General features: G+C 36.3%; 6 protein-coding genes and 1 non-coding gene across 8 annotated transcripts; 5 read left to right on the top strand and 2 right to left on the bottom strand.

Annotated features, from left to right (window-relative positions):
• The first annotated feature begins 1,052 nt into the window (after positions 1-1,052).
• Positions 1,053-1,828, top strand: LOC108808857 (LOB domain-containing protein 19). The gene is made up of 2 exons (XM_018580953.2): positions 1,053-1,417; positions 1,512-1,828. The coding sequence occupies exons 1-2, from the start codon at positions 1,118-1,120 to the stop codon at positions 1,761-1,763; spliced, it is 552 nt and encodes a 183-aa protein (XP_018436455.2). The 5' UTR covers positions 1,053-1,117; the 3' UTR covers positions 1,764-1,828.
• A 3,487-nt stretch (positions 1,829-5,315) lies between these two features.
• Positions 5,316-8,468, top strand: LOC108809321 (protein BRI1-5 ENHANCED 1). The gene is made up of 4 exons (XM_018581469.2): positions 5,316-5,769; positions 6,163-6,711; positions 7,903-8,098; positions 8,199-8,468. The coding sequence occupies exons 1-4, from the start codon at positions 5,595-5,597 to the stop codon at positions 8,335-8,337; spliced, it is 1,059 nt and encodes a 352-aa protein (XP_018436971.2). The 5' UTR covers positions 5,316-5,594; the 3' UTR covers positions 8,338-8,468.
• A 585-nt stretch (positions 8,469-9,053) lies between these two features.
• Positions 9,054-9,126, bottom strand: TRNAK-CUU (transfer RNA lysine (anticodon CUU)). The gene has a single exon. It is a non-coding gene; the product is annotated as a tRNA-Lys (tRNA).
• A 31-nt stretch (positions 9,127-9,157) lies between these two features.
• LOC108806790 (probable protein S-acyltransferase 14) lies at positions 9,158-11,054 on the top strand. Its single transcript, XM_018578980.2, has 7 exons — positions 9,158-9,579; positions 9,661-9,877; positions 9,975-10,066; positions 10,156-10,279; positions 10,365-10,450; positions 10,537-10,602; positions 10,677-11,054. Exons 1-7 carry the CDS (start codon positions 9,367-9,369, stop codon positions 10,800-10,802), a joined length of 924 nt encoding a protein of 307 aa, XP_018434482.2. The 5' UTR covers positions 9,158-9,366; the 3' UTR covers positions 10,803-11,054.
• Positions 11,055-11,150: 96 nt separating this feature from the next.
• Positions 11,151-12,842, top strand: LOC108806791 (uncharacterized). 2 transcript variants are annotated; one of them, XM_018578982.2, is made up of 7 exons: positions 11,151-11,300; positions 11,425-11,736; positions 11,817-11,983; positions 12,064-12,144; positions 12,228-12,303; positions 12,398-12,463; positions 12,538-12,842. In XM_018578982.2, the coding sequence occupies exons 2-7, from the start codon at positions 11,436-11,438 to the stop codon at positions 12,669-12,671; spliced, it is 825 nt and encodes a 274-aa protein (XP_018434484.2). In that variant the 5' UTR covers positions 11,151-11,300; positions 11,425-11,435; the 3' UTR covers positions 12,672-12,842. The 2 variants fall into 2 exon arrangements, with proteins under 2 accessions (XP_018434484.2, XP_018434483.2); XM_018578981.2 differs by having other exon boundaries at positions 11,200-11,300; positions 11,408-11,736.
• Positions 12,843-13,461: 619 nt separating this feature from the next.
• LOC108812478 (pentatricopeptide repeat-containing protein At2g45350, chloroplastic) lies at positions 13,462-15,361 on the top strand. Its single transcript, XM_018584753.2, has one exon. The coding sequence runs from the start codon at positions 13,474-13,476 to the stop codon at positions 15,304-15,306; it is 1,833 nt and encodes a 610-aa protein (XP_018440255.2). The 5' UTR covers positions 13,462-13,473; the 3' UTR covers positions 15,307-15,361.
• LOC108812477 (LRR receptor-like serine/threonine-protein kinase GSO1) lies at positions 15,341-18,400 on the bottom strand. Its single transcript, XM_018584752.2, has 4 exons — positions 17,883-18,400; positions 17,073-17,333; positions 16,078-16,980; positions 15,341-15,994 (listed from the first exon to the last, which is right to left on the bottom strand). The coding sequence occupies exons 1-4, from the start codon at positions 18,298-18,300 to the stop codon at positions 15,507-15,509; spliced, it is 2,070 nt and encodes a 689-aa protein (XP_018440254.1). The 5' UTR covers positions 18,301-18,400; the 3' UTR covers positions 15,341-15,506.
• Between the last annotated feature and the right edge of the window lie 1,539 nt (positions 18,401-19,939).

Genomic DNA, 19,939 nt, shown 5'->3' with positions numbered 1-19,939 from the left:
AGAGAGAGAGAGAGAGAGAGAGAGAGAGAGAGAGAGAGAGAGAGAGAGAGAGAGAGAGAGAGAGAGAGAGAGAGAGGTGACAATTGATGTGATAGCATGAAAAGAAAAGTGCATGAGGAGGGGCCACTAGGGCTACAAATTATGTAATAAAAATGTAAGTTAGGTTTTTAGGGTTATGAATTGATCAGACGTGGTATGTGCACTCTGATATCGATCTTATCTTTGTGTATATATCTTTTACACAACATGTATATTTCTTTAAATAGACTTGTGGGTTCCCTTTGGGAGCGTGTTTTTTTTTTTGTGATAACTCTGGTATCTGCCACATTCCCAACTATTTACCGAAGAGGGGTCCAGCGTCCCAACGGAAGAGATGTTAAATCCGTTGTGGCCAAGGTTCGAACCCGGGTGGCGGGCAGTATAGCTGTACCTCATTTACCACCAAGTTACGAACACTTTAACGGTTAAAGGTATATTGAAAAACAAGTGATCTAGCGGATAATTTTAGAGGCAAAACTATATGAAAAGTGTGCCTCCACGTTTATACACCGCGATTCAATCTATGCCTCGATGACTAGCATTATTTTCGTTGAGTATTCTTGAAAACAAGCTAAAGGTGAGTGAGGCATTCAAACAAAAAAGAAACGGTTCCTGTCCTCCCAAAAATCAAACAAACGACAAAATCAAAAAGGCATCCAGAAAGAAAGACGAGAATCAGAACCAAGGTACAGAAATGTAAAACAGAAGCTGACGATGAATAATGACCTTTTGGGAGCCTTTGTTTGATTTAACTCTCAGTCACATTAAATATCTTGAACATGTTACAAGAAGATCATTTATAACATAGAATTTTGGAACTGATATTAAGTGTTCATACGAGGATATAATATAACTGTATACATTAATACATGAGTAGTATTCACGTAAAGACTTCGAAATAAAAATATATAAATGAATAGTAAGCGGCCGATTCATTCAATAGTGTTCACTAACTTACATCGAGTCAAAAACACTTTTCATTCCTGTATATAAAATCACTAGAGTAGCTCAACGACTTGGCCTGGCATGTAAATAATCTCTTTCGCTCATTTCAGTGTTTCTTTCTAGCTACTTGAAGATGACCGGAAACTTGAACGGCAGTGGAAGAGGAGAAGGACCGTGCGGGGCATGCAAGTTCTTGAGGAGGAAGTGTGTGAGTGGATGCGTTTTCGCTCCTTACTTCGATGCGGAGCAAGGGACTGCTACGTTTGCAGCAGTTCACAAAGTGTTTGGAGCAAGCAATGCCTCTAAGATGTTGCTGAGACTGCCTTTGCACAAGCGGCTTGATGCCGTCGCCACGCTCTGTTACGAGGCTTTGGCTAGGCTCCGTGATCCTGTTTATGGTTCCGTTGGCCATCTCTTCTCTCTTCAACATCAGGTTCTTTATTGAAAATTTTTCTTTAATGCCTATTATTCATATATGTTGAAACTTACGAGCAAGACTCTATGTCTGTGTGTGGGGGTGTGTTTAGGTGATGAATCTACAAGCTGAGATTGCTCATGTTCAAGCTCGTCTTTCAACGTTTCAGCGTTTCTCTGTAATCCCTACACAACAGATGCAGCAGCCACCCTTCGATCTGGCGCATAACAATGAATATCCGATGGATTTTGTGTGGGAAGAAGAACAATTACATCAAGCTGGAAATGAAGATGGTGAACTGGCGATGCAGTTCGTTCCTAAGTATTTACCATCAGTCAAACTTCCGGCTTGCACTTCCGGTTAGGTCAAACCGCAAGCCAGGCTTATGTTGGAAATAAAGTTAGCGAGTTTTTATATTCTTCATAGTTGACTACGTTGTAATTGCTTAAGCTTTAATCTAATGAAATTTCAGATTATGAAAAAAAAAAAGCAAGATCATGAGGTTGTCACAATGGTTTCCAAAGAAGAAAATTTATCTTTTATTTAAATGTATACCTTTTTCAATTCTTTTTGTCGTCAGAAAACAACAAATTGCTGTTTTTAGTTATTTCCTTTTTCTGGTTAAATATCGTTTGCATTAGTTAGCTAATCTTTTGAAAAATCTATTCTTCATAATTATATGGCAAATAAATAAAGTAAATGATGTGATTAAATCTTAAGAGTAAGATGGGAAAAATATTTCAGTAGGTTATTTTTGCTATTTTCAATATTAAATAGGTTTAGTCAAAAAGAAAAATATATATAGATAACAAAGCATCCATAAACAACTAAGCGCATAAGTAACTGTGGGCTTCAAGAGCTATACGATGGGCCTTATTGTTATTTGAATATTAGTGGAAGAGAATTGAATTGCACTTAAACCCAGCCCCCCCCCCCCCCCCCCCCCAAATAGTTGGAAAGTAGCTGTATCCGCTAGGATACGTCTGACATCAAGATCTTGTGTTATGTATAATTCAACTATATATAATAAGAAATAATAATAATAATTTGAAATCAAATATGCATTATCTTCCAGCTTACCAGAATTGCCTTATACTTCTTACCAGAAGTACTTTTCTGGGAGGAGATGATTAATGTTGTGGAGGATAACCGGAACCGACGCTTGTAATCAAATGCTCATCATCTAGCATGATTAATTAATAATATACCATCGTTTTCTATAAGGCTGGAAGCTTCAGCTCACCAATAAGAACACATTTATATTTGCTGTTGTTGTGTTAGCTACGTAAATCATATTTTAAAAATAAAAAGATGTCAGCATTACTAACATTTATATTCCAGTTTAAAAAACAAACGGATTCATCTATAAGTACTTTTATTTGTAGAACGGTGGAAATTACCAGCAAAATTTTCATAATTAGTTATTCTTGTTGTGGAACTTTTTTCCAGGGGTTTCTACTTAAAACCAAAACTTTAAATGTAAGACCTTTCTTAAACAACAAGTAACAAGACCGTGATACAGGAAAATATTTTCAAGTACCCCGTATCTAATAAATATAATTTTATTTGAAAAGTATAGACTAACTATTAATTATATGAATCATATTCTTTTTTTTTGGATCGAATATGAATCATATTCTAAAAACAAAATATATCAACATTAATTATAACATAGAGGTCTGAATTAACTACCACTTTTACCTTGGCCACGAAAATATATTTAAAGTAGAAACTAACTCCAGATGCATGTATGCTGGATACTAAATCAGTATTCCGATAAACAAAATTACAATGTAAATAAGTATAACAATCAAAAACATTTAATTTTATCCATTCTATTAAAACATGAAACATGACTTATTGATAAATATTATGTTCAGTTATGTATTTTATATATTTAAGAGATTCAAATTAAATTAATAGTAAATACAATTAACAATACAATTATTGATATTTCAACCAAAACAAAATAGATTGAAGAATATTGTCAATAACTAATACTTCTTCCGTTTCAGTTTAGTTGTCATCGTAGATAAAAAATTTCGTTTCAAAATAAATGTCATTTTTTAATGCAAATTATTATTAATAATATTTTCTAATTTATTTTTCTATTGGTTATTAGATGTATAAAATGATGTTTTTATCTTGGAAACTATAATATTAAATATTTTATTAGTGTATATAAATAAACTTAAAACAATAATTAAATGGAAAGGAGAAAGTACTAATTATCTCTTAGCATATGGGGCTTAATAATATCAGAGGTTTTGCTTTGACAAACTCACAGTTTCGTGTATACATATTCCTCTATTATTATTTAGTCAAATATTATTTAGTTTATTATAGATTGCATTTAAGGGAGGGAAAGTGGGCCGACCATACAAGCCTGATGTGAAAGAAAAAAACTAGGAGTTTTCGTCATGGGTCACGCGCAATCACTAATCACTATATCCCTCTAGCTGTGATCGATTTAAATTGAATAACCTTTAGTATATAGCCATCTAGGATCTATCCTTAGGAACCTAGTGATCATCGTTCCTATACACTATAGAATAACTATAAGAGAATATATTTAAATTGTTCCCGAATCACCTACGCCCACAGGAATAAGATTACATACACCTATATAAGCTAATCATGCTTGTAAGTTTTAGCAAAGAAAAAGATGTGTAATATCCGATCAAAAACTTCAGTGTTGGATCTGAAAGTTTAGGGACCATAAACATGGTTATAAAGAACTCTTGTTAAAACTTTTTTTTCAAAAGTCTAAACCCATGTAAAATGTATCAAAAAAATTGGAAATATAATCCAATGTTTCATTGGATTTGACCAAACCTATCCCTAAAAACTGGAACATCTTTTTTTTTATTATAACTGGTACATCTCTGTCATGCCAATATCTAAGTTCATGGTTAGTCTTGAGTTAAAGCTCACGAAACATTAGTTTTATACACCAAATTTTATAGAAAGATTAAAACATCAAAAATTTGTAATGTAATGGTTTATAGGTAACATATAACTTTCATGTTTTAGACGGTCAAATACATAGGGCCGAGACTAATAAGTCTAGTATCAATTAAGTTAATAAGCGTTGAAAATGTTTTCGCAGAATAAAACGTAATACCGCTACATATAATACCATCTAGATCCAGATTCTGTAAGAATGGAGGAATCATTCAATTACTGTTTCCGTTTATTTAACACGCCTAAAAAAGCATCCATGTACTGTTTGGGATAAGTCTTTTACGGATTACAACAAAATTTAAAGTCTTCTCCTATGCTTCTAATTCTATTTTCATATACATTGGGAAAAAACGAAAACTATCAAATCATATGATTGATTAGAGTTTTTGTTGTTTTCCTTTTTTTTTTCATTTGTTACCTTTTGTCTTTAGGTTATAGTTGGAAGTTGAATTCTTAAGTCTTAACTAATTAGTTATGCAAAATCAATATATATAGGATAAATTTCCTTAACTAGTAAATTTTTTTTTTTGACAAAGGGCTATTAACTAGTAATTTTATTGAACATTACTATATATTGATTGAATGAAATGCAACCAAGTAATGTCCTTAACTAATAATTTAACAACAAATTTGGAATGACTGATCCAAAAGTGGAATTATACATAGAAAAAAGAAGATAGTTCGCAACACCAACAAAGCAACGGCCCGGGAAAGACGGTAGCTTTGTGGAGACACACAAATAAGATAGTTGCAGGAACATGTGCCACGCCTACACTTTCTTTCCCATTCCATCTCATTCACGCGTTTTAACATCATTCTTTCTGATTATATATCATTACAATCTTAACATATGTATAGAACATGCTTATTATATAACAGTTAATTCATTCCACCACTAGAAGCCAAATAACTATGGTATGTATTAGTAAAAAAAACAAGATCACTTGTACATGGAGGATGAAAGAACGAAAAATAACGGAATCCAATAACAATGTCTGTAATAAACGGACATAGAATGTGAATTGTTAAATAGAATAGTATATATTATCTGTAAAATGTAGCATTGATGTAACGGATATATAAAATACATTAAAACACATTTGTAATAAAGAGAGAAGAGGGCAAAACGGGGAACATGTCACGCGGATAGGTGTGAGAGATTAAATGACGTAGGTTCCGTTATTTAAGAACCCTTGAGAGGTTCCCACACACCACAAGAGAGAGAGAGAACATGGGTAGAGAAGAAGAAGATGACAAGAACGGAGGAGGTGAGATAGCGTCATCTTTCTTGGACGGTACGGAGTTGGTTTGTGTAACGGGAGGAACCGGTTTCGTTGCTTCTTGGCTCATCATGCGTCTGTTACAACGTGGCTACTCCGTTCATGCCACTGTTCGAACCAACCCAGGTTCGAGTCAGGTTTCTTTATTTTTGATTAGCTTCACTAGTTTCTCTTATACACTTCAACTATCGATTTACCAAATGCAAGTAATAATTGTACATTTTAGGGCGGATTTGGTCCGTAAGTATATAGAAATAGTTTATATATATAGATACAACATTTAAAGTTGATTTTTGGATCAAAAATCATACTATATATTTTTTAAATGGATGTGATGAATTTATTGTACTTGGCTGGAACTATCTGTCAGTTTGTAGGATCTTGAAGCTTCATAGCTATGTCATGTTCCATGCATCTTCTATATATAAAGTCAACCATATATTATATGCTCAATAATTAATAACCAAATGATATAAATAATGATTAGCTAATAACTATACTTTTCTACGGTTAATACAGAAGGGAATAAGAAAGATACAAGCTACCTAACCGAACTCCCTTTTGCATCCGAGAGGCTTAAAATATTCACCGCCGATCTCAACGAACCGGAGAGCTTTAAACCGGCGATCGAAGGATGCAAAGCCGTGTTCCACGTGGCACATCCTATGGACCCGAACAGCAACGAGACCGAGGAGATCGTCACGAAACGCACCGTGCAAGGTCTCATGGGAATTCTAAAGTCGTGTGTAGATGCTAAAACCGTGAAACGTTTTTTCTACACCTCAAGCGCCGTGACCGTTTTCTACGGCGCCGGGAGCGGTGCTGGAGGAAACGGAGGAGAGGTAGACGAGAGCGTTTGGAGCGACGTGGAGGTGTTTAGGAATCAGGAGGAGAAGAGACTGAGTAGCTCGTACGTTGTGTCAAAAATGGCGGCGGAGACGGTGGCGCTTGAGTTCGGAGGGAATAACGGATTGGAAGTTGTGACGGTCGTGCTTCCCCTCGTCGTCGGACCTTTTATATCTCCGTCGTTGCCTTCCTCCGTCTTCATCTCTCTCGCCATGATCTTTGGTACGTGAATGCTTATATCTAAATTATTATTATATTTATTCATCTATCTTATTAAAACAGAAACATTCTGTTAGAACTAACATTTATTTTGTAAGTTTTTAAATTAAATACATCTTTATACTTTATAGTTAAACATACATTAAATCACTAATGTTCCTTTTTTTATACTACTATCCATGTTTCCAAACAATATACTTATTTCTTTATACTACTATCAATGTTTCCAAACAATATACTTATTTTTTATACTACTATCAATGTTTCCAAACAATATATTTTTATACTACTATCAATGTTTCCAAATAATACAATAATTAATCTTAGTTATTTTATATCTATCATTTTCTCTTTAAAATTTTGTAGAAACGTCATAATTTCATAAATTTCAAAATAGTGAACTTTAAAATTTCGATTATAAGATTACAAATTATGAAACTATTACAATTTAAATCCAATTAGATTACATATCGGTCATCCATAAGTTCAATCGGTTAGTCTCCGATTTTAGTGATTTTTTAATATGAATATTTTAAAAACATAAATTGAATTGTCAGATCTCTGGATTAACCGGTATAATCATAATCGGGATGAATTTAAAAATACTGATTTAACTGCAAAAATATTTTAAATACACACTCTTTAAAAATTATCAAAATATTTGTTAAATTATTAGTGAAATTTTTCATCGTAAAATATTCCGCGCTTCAAAAGCGCGGGTCAAAATCTAGTAATTAGTTTAAAGCTAACAAAAAAACTAATTGGGTCGACAAAGAATTTTTATTTTTTAGATAAGGCTCGATAATTATTACAAAATTTGGTTATATATATGTTATAACTTATATATATATATCTAGGTAGTTTATAGATAAAACTTGTTAAAATTAGTACCTTATCTTATCAGGGTTAATTAAATTATTCACATATATAGTACTTTCAATCATGGTTGGCAATCTTTGGTAATAAATAAACTAACATGCAACTTTAATTATCTTTATTGTTTTAACCACATATATGGAATTGGAATATTTTATTGGTCATGTTTGATATTTTTATTTATATGAAATTACTATTTAATTACAGTGGAAAAAATATTTTTTAGTAGTTAGATTACGTGTAAACACGTGTTAATAACTGGTATTTTGAGTAATAATCACTGCTCACAATAGTAAATATTAACTCCAAATATTGAAGGAAATTACAAGGAGAAGTATTTGTTCGATACTTACAACATGGTGCATATTGATGACGTGGCAAGGGCGATGATATTCCTATTAGAAAGACCAGTAGCCAAAGGCAGATACATATGTTCGTCGGTGGAGATGAAGATCGATGAGGTGTTTGAGTTTTTGTCCACGAGGTTTCCTCAGTTTCAGCTACCTTCAGTTGAGTAAGTATATAATTATTTTTTCTACGTGCACGTATCGGTATCTCCAAGCATTTGATATATAACTCTCCTTTTTTATAACTATTTTTTTGGGTACGTAAAGTTTGAAGAGTTATAGAGTAGAGAAAAGGATGAGCCTATCGACGAAGAAGCTGAGGGGTACGGGGTTCGAGTTTAAGTATGGAGCTGATGAAATATTCACTGGAGCTATAAAGAGCTGCCAAGCTAGAGGCTTTCTCTAAACTCGTTTGTGACATTTGTGTTAAAAGTTGTATATGATTTGAAAATATCACTTCTTTAATTTTATTGGTCATTTCCATTTTGTAATATGTTCTTAATTGTTGACGAAAGATAAAAAAGTGTTACTACCTCATATATCTTTATTCTGAATAACTGATAAAGAAAACAATTTAAATACCAACAAAGAAGCTGAGGGGTAGAGGGTTCGAGTTTAAGTATGGAGCTGATGAATTATTCACTGGAGCTATAAGAGCATTTCTATTGGTGAACTCTTTTTTGGGATTCATTTTTTCAATTTTTAATTATTATTTTTTTTTATTTTTTTTTTGACTTTTTTTCTAAAAAAAAAGAATAGACCAATCCGAGGCCGCCATAACACATGAGACCCATGCTACAGTGATGAATTTCAGGAGAAAGGGAGTCACTGGAAAAAGTTTTGTAGAAGAAAAGTTCACAAAATTTACTTATTTTAATATATTATTTTTTTGGAAAATGTGTGAACTTCCCTTAAAAGTTGTCAATGGAAATGCTCTAAGGAACTGCCAAACCAGAGGCTTTATCTAAGTTCGTTTGTGACTTTTGGGTTAAAAAAAATTGGTCATTTCCATTTTGTAATATGCTCTTAATTATTGACGAAAGATAAAAAAAAAAGTTTCTACTTCATATATTTTTATTTCGAATAACTAATCAAAAGATAAAAAGAAATAGTAAAATATAACGCCCACCGTGGGGCTCGAACCCACGACCACAAGGTTAAGAGCCTTGCGCTCTACCAACTGAGCTAGACGGGCTTGTTGTTTACACTTTGATGATATCAACTCTCTTTCAACCAATCGTTGATGGATATATCATAGTTAGCTCAGGTTGGTGGCTTCGTCTTCCTCGATGAGTTCTGCATCTGTAATCTCTCACTAACATTCGTTCCGTCGTCGAATTCATTTTTCCCGAGAAAAGTCTCTTCCTTTTTTTTCTCTCTCTTCTCCAGAAACCGAAAAAGATTAGATTTTTTTTCGTGATTGGGTTTAAAAACTATGCATAGATCTGGCACAACAATGGCGTGGAACGTATTCAAATTCTGCACAGCTCTACGTGGACTAGGATCGATCATGATCCTTCTGGTCTTAGGGATCGTTGGTGTGACCTATTACGCCGTCGTTTGGACCAATTACGGTCCCGCATTATTATCATCTGGAGGGCTCGCTTCTCTCGCAGCTCTCGCCGTTATACTCATGTTTCATTTCTTGGTAAACCCTTTTTTTCATTGATGGGCAAAAGCTTCGTACTTTTTGCTGAAGAAACTGATAATGATGATTGATTAAATGCAGTTGGGGATGGTTTTGTGGAGCTACTTCTCTGTTGTGTTTACTGATCCTGGAGCTGTGCCTCCTAATTGGAGGCCAGGTTCAGACGAAGAAGAGCAACAGGGGGAGTGTGATCCGTTGAATAGTTTGGAGTTTGGCGGGTTACAGTCGAACCAACGAACTCGGTTCTGTAGGAAATGCAATCAGCATAAGCCTCCTCGCTGCCATCATTGCTCTGTTTGTAAGCTCTCTCTCTCTCTCGGTCACACTTTCTTACTTTTGTGCTTAAAATCAGCTTCAAAGGGTTGGTTGTGCGTGTGTGTTTTTTTTTAACTCAGGTGGTCGGTGTGTGTTGAAAATGGACCACCATTGTGTTTGGGTTGTTAACTGTGTTGGGGCCCTTAACTACAAGTATTTTCTTCTCTTCTTGGTAACTCTCTACTTTGAGTCTATCCTGTTCACAGTTTAGTTAGGATGCATCCATGGTTGAAACTCTTGACTCTTTGTGTTCAAATGCAGCTTTACACCTTTTTGGAAACAACTCTTGTGACTTTACTTCTCATGCCACAATTCATAGCCTTCTTTAGTGAGGAAGAGATACCTGGAACTCCAGGCACCCTTGCTACTACTTTTCTTGCATTTGGTACGTTTCCAATCCCTAAGTAGTTGATTATGTTTGATCCCATTTTATCCATCCATCTCAGGATGTTTCATCTTCATTACCACAGTTCTAAACCTGGCATTTGCTTTAAGCGTTATGGGTTTCTTAATCATGCACATCTCCCTCGTTGCTGCTAATACCACAACTATAGAGGTATGTATGCTCCTTCTCTATCATGTAAAACAGTTTGGTGCATCACATTGTTAAATCTTTACTCCGTATGTTGACTTTGTGAACAGGCGTATGAGAAGAAAACAAGCCCGAAATGGCCTTATGACCTTGGTCGAAAGAAGAACTTTGAACAAGTGCGTGTATACATTTTTCTTTCTTTTCTCATGTTGTAATCTCTTTTCTTATTTCGGGAGTTTTATGTTTTCAGGTGTTTGGTACGGATAAGAAGTATTGGTTGATTCCAGCCTACTCAGAAGAAGATTTAAGACGAATGCCTGAACTTCAAGGACTCGAGTACCCGTCAAAACCTGACTTTGATTCTCAAGATTTCTGAAGAAAAGGAAGGCTGTAACAATACCTTAGAGATGACAGAGATAGAGAAGATGTTATGTAAAGAGTTCCACGCCATTGAAGAAAGCCGAGACTAAAAGGCCTCCTAATCCTAAGTCATACGACTAGATGTTCTTCTTCTTCTTCTTTCATGAGTAGATATCATATGATCTCTAGTTATAAATGTAGAGCCAAAGTCTCACGTTGATAACAATCTTTACTGATCTTTCTGAATAGTCAAAATCCCTTTTGTTGATGCTGTCCTCCTTAGCTTATACCTTGGACTTTTGTGGTTAAAAAACAAAAAAATCAAAATTAAAAAAAAAATCATATGTATTAAGGAAGAAGAATGATGAAGAAGCTTCTAGCTTGGTGTATATGACACGTGTCACACTGGTATTGTGGCGTGTATATATTAAGCAGAGTTGCTGTTATGTTGTCTTTTTGAATCAGTGAAATTGTCTTGTAAGAGTTTCTAGTCTCTTCTAGGATTCTCTCTAAGGTACAACTCTAATCCATCTCTTATTTCTTGTTCTCAAAGATCTCTTCCAACGTTTATTTTTTGAATCTAATATGGGAAAATAGATTACAATCTGAATGCATCATTAGCTCTTCTTGTTTGCCAGAGTTGTTAAAAATGGGCGATCCATTTGGTGGTAGATTCGGAAATTTTGGAGCGTTTAGAGGTAGTTTGTTTGGAGGAAGAGATCCTTTTGATGATCCATTCTTCACTAGGCCATTTGAGGATTTGCTCGAACCAAACACCATTAGTTCAGGTGCTCCCTTTAGTAATAACAACGATGGTAGTGGAAGAGGGTTAACTATTGAAGAATTACCATCTGATGGAGAAGAGGAAATGAAAGATATTGAAAGCGATGAAGAATATACTAGTTCTGAGAATCAACCATCTGTTGAGCACCCTGAAGATGATTCTGATGGTACTTGAAAGCTTTGTTTACTGATTCTATCAAATAAACAGCTTATGTATTGTCTATTTTTTTTTCCTTGGTTGTTGTAGCTGAGAGGAAGATTCAGAATGTGAATCAAAGGAGTAACTTCAGTATAAGAGAGGGTGAGCAGTCTCGAGCTAAAACATTTAGGCATCACACCTCTAAGGTTACATACGGTGGTATAGATGGTGCTTACTATACATCTAGTAGAACCAGAAGAGCAGGCAGTGATGGAGTATGTTTTTGGCTCTCTTTTTCCACCCTTTTTCCATTTATGGAAACTCTCTGAGTACTAGTTGGATTTTGTTTTTCTAGGTGGTGGTTGAGGAAAGCAGAGAAGCGGACAAGACTACTGGTGAAGCCACTCATAGGATCTCTAGAGGAATTAATGATAAGGTAAAGCTGGTGTTTGATGTTTTTTTTTTTTCTTCTTGATTTTGTATTTAGTATTGACTCTGTTTGTTTTTGGTGTTATTCAGGGACATTCGGTTACTAGGAAGCTTAACTCGAGTGGTGGTGTAGAGTCAACACAGACTCTTCACAACCTCGATGAAGGTTAGTCTGCAGCACATCCTAATCATAAGTTAAGCTCTTTAAATGAAAAAAAAAAATAGGAAGACTCTAAAGAGACTTCTTTGTATTTTTTTAGAGGAACTAAGTGGATTTGAAGAGGCATGGAAAGGCAACTCATCTCTTGCTAATCATGAATCAACTGGTTAGTAAAACTTTTTTTAATTCAAAAGCTATCTTTGGTCTCAAATTCAGGATCTTGAGTTTTGATCTTTGCAGGCTCTGATCGTAGTTTTGGAGGATGGCTTCTTCCATCTCTGGACCAAACTCGTCGCCTACCAGACCTGTTTCAGACCGGTTCAAGCTGTTCTGCGCGTGGAGATAAGAAAGTTGTTCGGATCAACATTGAGTAAACCATAAGAAAGGTTACGTAGAGAGATACGTACCAGTCTTTCATGTGTATGAACTATGATGTTGTAGTATCAATAATTTTACATTCGTGTAAACATGATCGAGTGAGTTTTGATTATTAGATAATATTTTTGTATCGTGACGTTTATATACTAGACAGATCTAGTCACAGAGATTTATAATGCCTTATATACAATTCAAATGGTTACATAAATGTATGATGCTAGGTCAAGTGGTGAAGTACTTACATAGATAGGCATGAGTTCTTGACCAATCTGGTTATGAGCGATGCGTACTGATCAACATGTATGAGAAAAGTGGGGCTAGGGCTCAAGGTTTTGAAGTGTTCATCAAAAACATTAAGGAGAGGGATAGAGTTATATATCAAGACCAGTAACCACTAACCACATCAAGTATTAGTCTGGCGAAGAATGGCCACGTTAATCTCAAATTCCGCTTTAATTTTGTGAGCTCTACATCTACTCAAGAGTTGTAAGCATTCACCATCGTGAACTGATCACTATCCACAAGTTATTCTACCGCTACAGAGCTCACGTCACGTGCTACGGTCGATATTAGGCTTTAGAACTGATTAGTAGACAAGACAGTAAGTAGACATTAGTCATAGTGGGCTTTGAATGATTACTAATTCTTAATGTTGGACTCCAATTAAGAGTCATGTAGTTTTATAGTTGGGCCACAATTTTTAGCTACACGACGTCGTTTAGCTCATTTTCCACGTAGGCTATACATAACCGTTAAACGAACGAACATAAACCCAATCCTGTTTTATCTCCTAACAGAATGCTTGTCTTGGCGCATTCTCAGCAGCATCCATGGAGTTCGATTTCACCCACCATCCACCTCCTCGGAACCTGCAAAACATCAGACGACGTGAACAAAATCCACGCTCGACTGATCACGACGGGATTCATCAAAAACCCCAATCTCACGACGAGGATCGTTCTCGCTTTCGCCTCCTCCTCCTCCTCTCGACGCCCGTTTCTCGCGGAGTTCGCGCGTTGTGTCTTCCACGAGCATCATGTATCTTCTTCTCCCGGAGAGGTGAAAGATCCCTTCTTATGGAACGCAGTGATCAAATCTCACTCGCACGGAGTCGACCCGATAAAAGCTCTGTCTTTGTTCTGTTTGATGCTCCAGAACGGTGTCCCCGTGGACAGATTCTCCTTGTCCCTTGTTCTGAAAGCTTGTTCGAGGTTAGGGTTTGTGAAGGAAGGGATGCAGGTTCATGGGTTTTTGATAAAGGCAGGAACTTGGTCGGATTTGTTTCTGCAGAACTGCTTGATCGGTTTGTACATAAAGTGTGGTTGTTTGGGGTTTGCGCGCCAGGTGTTCGATAGAATGCCGCAGAGAGACTCTGTTTCTTATAACTCAATGATTGACGGGTATGTTAAATGTGGGTTGGTTGAATCCGCGGGTGAGTTGTTTGATTTGATGCCGAGGGAGAAGAAGAATCTGATATCTTGGAACTCTATGATAGGCGGGTATGCTCAGAGAGCAGATGGAGTTAACCTGGCGTCGAAGCTTTTCGATGAAATGCCGGAGAAGGACTTGATTTCGTGGAACTCGATGATCGGTGGATATGTAAAACACGGGAGAATCGAGGATGCTAAGGGTTTATTCGATGTGATGCCAAGAAGGGATGTGGTTACTTGGGCTATTATGATCGATGGGTATGGGAAGTTAGGTCTGGTTCATCAGGCCAAGACTCTGTTTGATCAGATGCCGCATAGAGATGTTGTGGCGTATAACTCTATGATGAGTGGTTTTGTTCAGAACAGGTATCACATTGAAGCTCTTGAAGTATTTAACCGCATGGAAAAGGAGAGCCACTTGTCACCTGATGAAACGACTTTGGTGATAGTTCTCTCTGCTATTGCTCAGCTCGGTAGATTAACTAAAGCCATTGATATGCATCTGTACATTGTGGAGAAAAGATTCCTTTTAAGTGGTAAACTCGGAGTTGCTCTCATTGATATGTACTCGAAGTGCGGAAGCATACAACACGCCATGAGGGTTTTCGAGGGAATCGAAAGCAAAAGTATTGATCACTGGAACGCCATGATCGGTGGACTAGCTGTTCACGGTCTTGGAGAATCCGCATTCGACATGCTTTTGCAGATCGAGAGACGCTCCATAAAACCAGACCATATCACTTTCGTTGGAGTCCTAAACGCCTGCAGCCACTCTGGTTTGGTTAAGGAAGGACTTCTCTGCTTTGAGCTCATGAGGAGAAAGCACAAGATAGAACCAAGACTGCAGCACTATGGATGTATGGTTGACATACTAGCAAGGTCAGGAAGTATAGAGCTGGCAAAAAACTTAATAGAGGAAATGCCGATTGAGCCAAACGATGTCATATGGAGAACGTTTCTCAACGCTTGTAGTCACCATAAGGAGTTTGAAACGGGAGAGCTTGTGGCGAAACACCTTATTTTGCAGGCTGGCTATAACCCGAGCTCCTATGTGCTTCTCTCCAACATGTATGCTAGTAATGGAATGTGGAAGGATGTTCGCAGAGTTAGAACGATGATGAAAGAAAAAAAGATAGAGAAACTTCCTGGATGTAGTTGGATTGAGCTTGATGGAAGAGTCCATGAGTTTCTTTGTAGGTAACACATTGTAGATAAACGATTATGCAACCATAAAAGACAATGTCACAACATATTCATTCAGTTGTTTATACATTAAGTACATCAGCTACAGTTACAAGGAGATAAGATTGAGTACAATCTCAAATGGTGATAGTCTGAAACCTTGGTGAGCTTTTATATTCTAGGACAATCAAAAGCAAAAAAAATCTTGCTAAACGGCAACTAACAACTCGCTGCGAGTTTATTCAGTTCTAGCATAACATCTTCCATTGATGGTCTCAGGTTTGAGGATTCATGAGTGCAGAGAAGACCAAGTCTAGAAAGCTGAGTAGCTTCTGCCTCCGGGAAATTCATTTTTAGATTTGGATCAATGAAATCTTCATTCAGCCGTCCAGACTCTACAGCTTGTAAGATCATCAAATGGCTGATCTTGCTTTTACCACTGAGTATCTGCAACATGATCATACCAAAGGCGTAGACGTCGCTCTTGTCAGTGAACCTTCCTGTAGTTATGTACTCAGGAGCTAAGTAACCCATTGCAGCACTCGCTTTGAGCTTGGAGAAGACGATATCATCCGTGAAAAGCTTGTGAAGACCAGAATCCGCAAGATATGGATTATACCAATGATCAACGAGGATCTTCTCTGCTGATAGGTTCTGGTGAACTATTGCTGGCTTGTTCCCATTTTCTCCATGCAAGTAAACAATGCCTGAACAAGAAGAGAAAGAAACAAAACATCAGACCGTTAGGACGAAACTAATATTATATTAATTATTATATGATGCAACTAACCTCTGGCGATTCCATTTATGATGGAAACTCGAGTAGACCATTCAAGAACATCTCCACTCTCATCCTTGACATCAAGATACTTCAAAAGATTACCATTAGGGACAAACTCATAGATAAGGAAACACTCTCCTCTCCCTTTAGAGCAGCAAAAGCCTCTCAGCCTCACTAAGTTCTCATGTTTCAGCAACGTCAGCATCTTCAACCCTCTGAGAAACTCTGATTCATCTGACTTACAGCTAGACTTCGCTATACATTTGATAGCCGCGACAGAGCCGTCTCTGAGGATACCTTTATAAACCGAAGAGACGTTACTCTTCCCCAACAGATTCACCTCAGAGAAGCTCTGAGTAGCTCTCTCAATCTCCTCGAGGTTGAACATAAAGCTGTCGAAGACTTCTTGAGACAATGCGCTGTTGTTGGTACTGTTCTGTCCTCTCCCTAAGGGATCCCAACCTCTGGAGTACTCTAAGCTGATCAACGGAGAAGAGCTTTTTCTTCTTGAAGTTTCTTTGAAGTTGTACTCGGTGCTGATCCTACCGTCCATAGTAGCATCAAGACTGCTTCCAATCCTCTGTTTCCTACGTCTGTACCATGTGAACGTTGAGCCACCCAATACTGCAAATGCGAGTATTGATCCTATTAGTCCCATGACGACTCCCAGAGGTGCTGACTTCGAGGCTTTAGATGAACACCCGCCATTTTTGTTGCTGCAGTTGCTTTTTTGCAAGTCTGCAGATTCTGGTTTAACGTCATCGGTTGTTCTGAAACTCTTCGGGTTTGTTGGGTCGGGACGGTTTAGTTTCGGGTCGTTAGAACCGGTACAAGCTTTCAAATCTGTGAACCCATCTCCGCATAAACCGTGATTGTTTGAATACTGGAACCCATTGTTTAGCCTCTTCAAACCTTTAAACAAACACACACAAAAAAAATTAGATCCGGTTAGACCCGGTTCTGCGATGGTTTGATTTGGTTCGGTTATCTAAGTATTTTTTTACCAGAAGGAACAGAGCCGGAGAAGGAGTTGTTGCGGATGTCAAGAACTTCAAGCAAAGGAGCAGCGGCGAGTTTAACTGGAACAGGACCAAAGAGATGGTTGAAGCTCAGATCAAGCCTCGTTAAAGTACGGATATCGCCTAAACTCGCCGGTATAGCGCCGGAGAGTTGGTTATACTGTAAAGCCAAGACAGTGATCTTCTTGAGAGAACCTAACTGTGTCGGTATACTCCCACTTAACTTGTTGTAACATAACTGAAGAACTGCCAAGAAAGAAAAAAAAAACAATACTTGCTCTGTTTCAACTTATCTGATGTTTAAAGATTTTTTTTGCTACAAGTTAAGAGATGAATTCTTTGTCTACTTTGCATATGATTAAACCAAATTTAGTTTGTTTGATGTTTAAAGATTTTTTTGTTACAAATTAAGCGATATTTTTATTATTGTAAATCAAATATTAATATTGTTTGACAATTTATAATCAATTCATAATAATGTATTATTTTTATTGGTAAAATTAATTTTACTTGATGATATTTGTATATAACGGAGCTAAATTTTATAAAAATTGGTATTTTGTTAATCTCTTTTTTTTCGATCAAAGGTATTTTGTTAATCTTTGTGAATCAACATTAAGCACCAAATAAAATGAAACAGAGGATGATAAGCTAAACCAGTTCAAGACCTAAACTCTTCTTTTACCTATTGTAATAAAACCAAACCGGACCCACTTAAGATCTTGTTACTGTAATAAATGAAGTAAAACATGAGTTAGATTAATTCAAGAACACACATGCATGAACAATACTGACCTTGAAGATTATCTAAGTCTCCGATTTGAGGAGGGATTTCGCCGGAGAGATTGTTGACGTTGAGGTATAAATCGGCGAGGAGAGGCAAGTTTGAGATATCTTTAGGAATCTGACCGGTTAAGGAGTTGAAGTGAAGGTATAAACCGGTTAAGCTAGTGAGAAGACCGATGGAAGGAGGGATAGTTCCGGTTAGACCCATTCCTTGGAGAGATATGTTGGCAACGCGGTGGTTCCCGTCGCAAGCTACGCCGTCGAAGGAGCCGGAGGAGCAAGGGTCTGCGTCTGGAGTCCATGAAGTGAGGAAGCGTTTTTCAGGGTCGAGAGAGGATTTGATATCGAGGAGAATGTCGAGCTCTGAGGAGAAAGACAGCGAAGGAGAAAGAAAGAGTATGAAGAAGGAGAGGATAGTGAAGACCATGCTTGGTTGAAGAGAAGAGAGAGAGAGAGAGTGTGTGTGTGTGTGTGTGTTTGAGAGCGATGAAGAAGATAATGACTCTCTTTTGGTTTTTTGAAGAGTCAAACATTTTATTTTTCCAAGTAAAAGATTCTTTTTAAAGACTTTTCAGAATAGTACAGTAATAGTTAGGCGAATCTACCTTTTTCTTATTTTTTTCAAAACTGAAATGATACCAACTCTCACTAGATTTAATGGTAAGAAAAGTTGTTTCTTTCAGTGCACCAGCTATGAAATTGTACTTTTGCATATCATTGTTTTAACTTTTGCATATATCCCCATTAGAGTTAATCTGTTTTAATAAGCGAATTCATAAATGATCCATTCCACAATGAAAAATAAACTCACTTGTTTTATATTCTATGCTAATATTTACATGTTGTTTAATTCAAAAGATTTGTGAAAATACTTATACAAATAAAATATTCACATATGTTTAATTCAGATTTCTTTTCGGATTTTAATAATCAATTTTTTTGTTCATTTCAAACTAGATTATAGTTGTACTTGATTTTCAGATCATCGCGAGTAAATATCCTTACCTATGTGATATGTACGATATAACCTGATATCAAGCTTATATGTTCACATGGAGAATAAGGAACACAGATAAATGGGATTTTCTTGACATTATTCCACTGAATTACTATATTTTCTGCAAATAATTGTTACATATATGGAATAAAACAAGAGTAGGTCATATTATATATAGTGTATTTTTTTAAGAGATAAGAGGCATCCAAGAGGCATGGGCAAAGAGTACATCAAATGGGACAAAGCAGATGATGGAGGCAAGTCAATAGAAGCAACATGTGAATATTTTGTTTTACACAAATATAAGTTTAAATTTTTAAAACATGTGATCTTCTCTTGAGTTAGTGTTTGGCTATTTTCTTGATTTGATCACATCAAAAGGAAATGGACCAGCACCTCACGCTACTCTAAAGTATAACATGTGAGTTTACAGAAACAAGAAAGACATAAAGCAAGAGAATAAAGCAAAAGGCTATAGGGCTCCCTAAGATATCTCGTTTTTTTTCTTTCTAATCTGTTACTTCGTGGGTAGTGGTGGATGTCTGAATGATACACAGTTATATATGTAATAATAATAATTTTGTGCGTGTGTGTCGACTGAAATCATTGCAGTTTTGAGTGAGACTGAGACTTATCGAAAGCAATGTGTCCATTATAAATTTATAACTATTAGTTAGTGCAGTCAATTCTCTGTGTGTATGATGACATATATTAGATAATATTCAAGTTTCTGAATTCATCTATCAAACTCAAGTTAAAACAACTAATCTGTGACCATTTAGCTATCGTACATCTACTAAACGTACCAAGCTACGCATACTCGTTGCATATTCGATATGATGATTAGAAACAAAAATATAAACGCAAATATCAATTTATATAAAGAACTCTAAGGTAATCTATTCCATGTCTAATATCACCATATAAGACTTTAGTGGTAAATTTATAGAAGTTAAATACATAACTATATGTTATCAACTTATCATCAAGGTCACTTCTTCTACCAGTGTTTGAATCGTCTTCGTCTATAGAAAGGCTCACACTTCACACCAGAAAAAATAAGAAAGGC

This window comes from Raphanus sativus, chromosome 6, assembly GCF_000801105.2.
Source record: "Raphanus sativus cultivar WK10039 chromosome 6, ASM80110v3, whole genome shotgun sequence".
Taxonomy (NCBI): domain Eukaryota; kingdom Viridiplantae; phylum Streptophyta; class Magnoliopsida; order Brassicales; family Brassicaceae; genus Raphanus; species Raphanus sativus.
Note: the sequence above shows the minus strand (reverse complement) of the source record. Positions and strands in the feature narration are given on the sequence as shown.

Bases quoted from the DNA above. Each gene is read 5' to 3' on its own strand.
- LOC108806790 (XM_018578980.2), top strand. From the start codon at position 9,367: ATGCATAGATCTGGCACAACAATGGCGTGGAACGTATTCAAATTCTGC. The intron at 10,280-10,364 runs GTACGTTTCCAA...TCATTACCACAG, and splicing joins TACTACTTTTCTTGCATTTG to TTCTAAACCTGGCATTTGCT. The intron at 10,603-10,676 runs GTGCGTGTATAC...TTATGTTTTCAG, and splicing joins GAAAGAAGAACTTTGAACAA to GTGTTTGGTACGGATAAGAA.
- LOC108809321 (XM_018581469.2), top strand. From the start codon at position 5,595: ATGGGTAGAGAAGAAGAAGATGACAAGAACGGAGGAGGTGAGATAGCG. The intron at 5,770-6,162 runs GTTCGAGTCAGG...CGGTTAATACAG, and splicing joins CACTGTTCGAACCAACCCAG to AAGGGAATAAGAAAGATACA. The intron at 6,712-7,902 runs GTACGTGAATGC...CAAATATTGAAG, and splicing joins CTCTCTCGCCATGATCTTTG to GAAATTACAAGGAGAAGTAT.
- LOC108812477 (XM_018584752.2), bottom strand. From the start codon at position 18,300: ATGGTCTTCACTATCCTCTCCTTCTTCATACTCTTTCTTTCTCCTTCG. The intron at 17,334-17,882 runs GTCAGTATTGTT...CTTTCTTGGCAG, and splicing joins AGACTTAGATAATCTTCAAG to TTCTTCAGTTATGTTACAAC. The intron at 16,981-17,072 runs GTAAAAAAATAC...GTTTGTTTAAAG, and splicing joins CTCCGGCTCTGTTCCTTCTG to GTTTGAAGAGGCTAAACAAT.
- LOC108806791 (XM_018578982.2), top strand. From the start codon at position 11,436: ATGGGCGATCCATTTGGTGGTAGATTCGGAAATTTTGGAGCGTTTAGA. The intron at 11,984-12,063 runs GTATGTTTTTGG...TTGTTTTTCTAG, and splicing joins GAAGAGCAGGCAGTGATGGA to GTGGTGGTTGAGGAAAGCAG. The intron at 12,304-12,397 runs GTTAGTCTGCAG...GTATTTTTTTAG, and splicing joins TCTTCACAACCTCGATGAAG to AGGAACTAAGTGGATTTGAA.
- LOC108812478 (XM_018584753.2), top strand. From the start codon at position 13,474: ATGCTTGTCTTGGCGCATTCTCAGCAGCATCCATGGAGTTCGATTTCA.
- LOC108808857 (XM_018580953.2), top strand. From the start codon at position 1,118: ATGACCGGAAACTTGAACGGCAGTGGAAGAGGAGAAGGACCGTGCGGG. The intron at 1,418-1,511 runs GTTCTTTATTGA...GGGTGTGTTTAG, and splicing joins TCTTCTCTCTTCAACATCAG to GTGATGAATCTACAAGCTGA.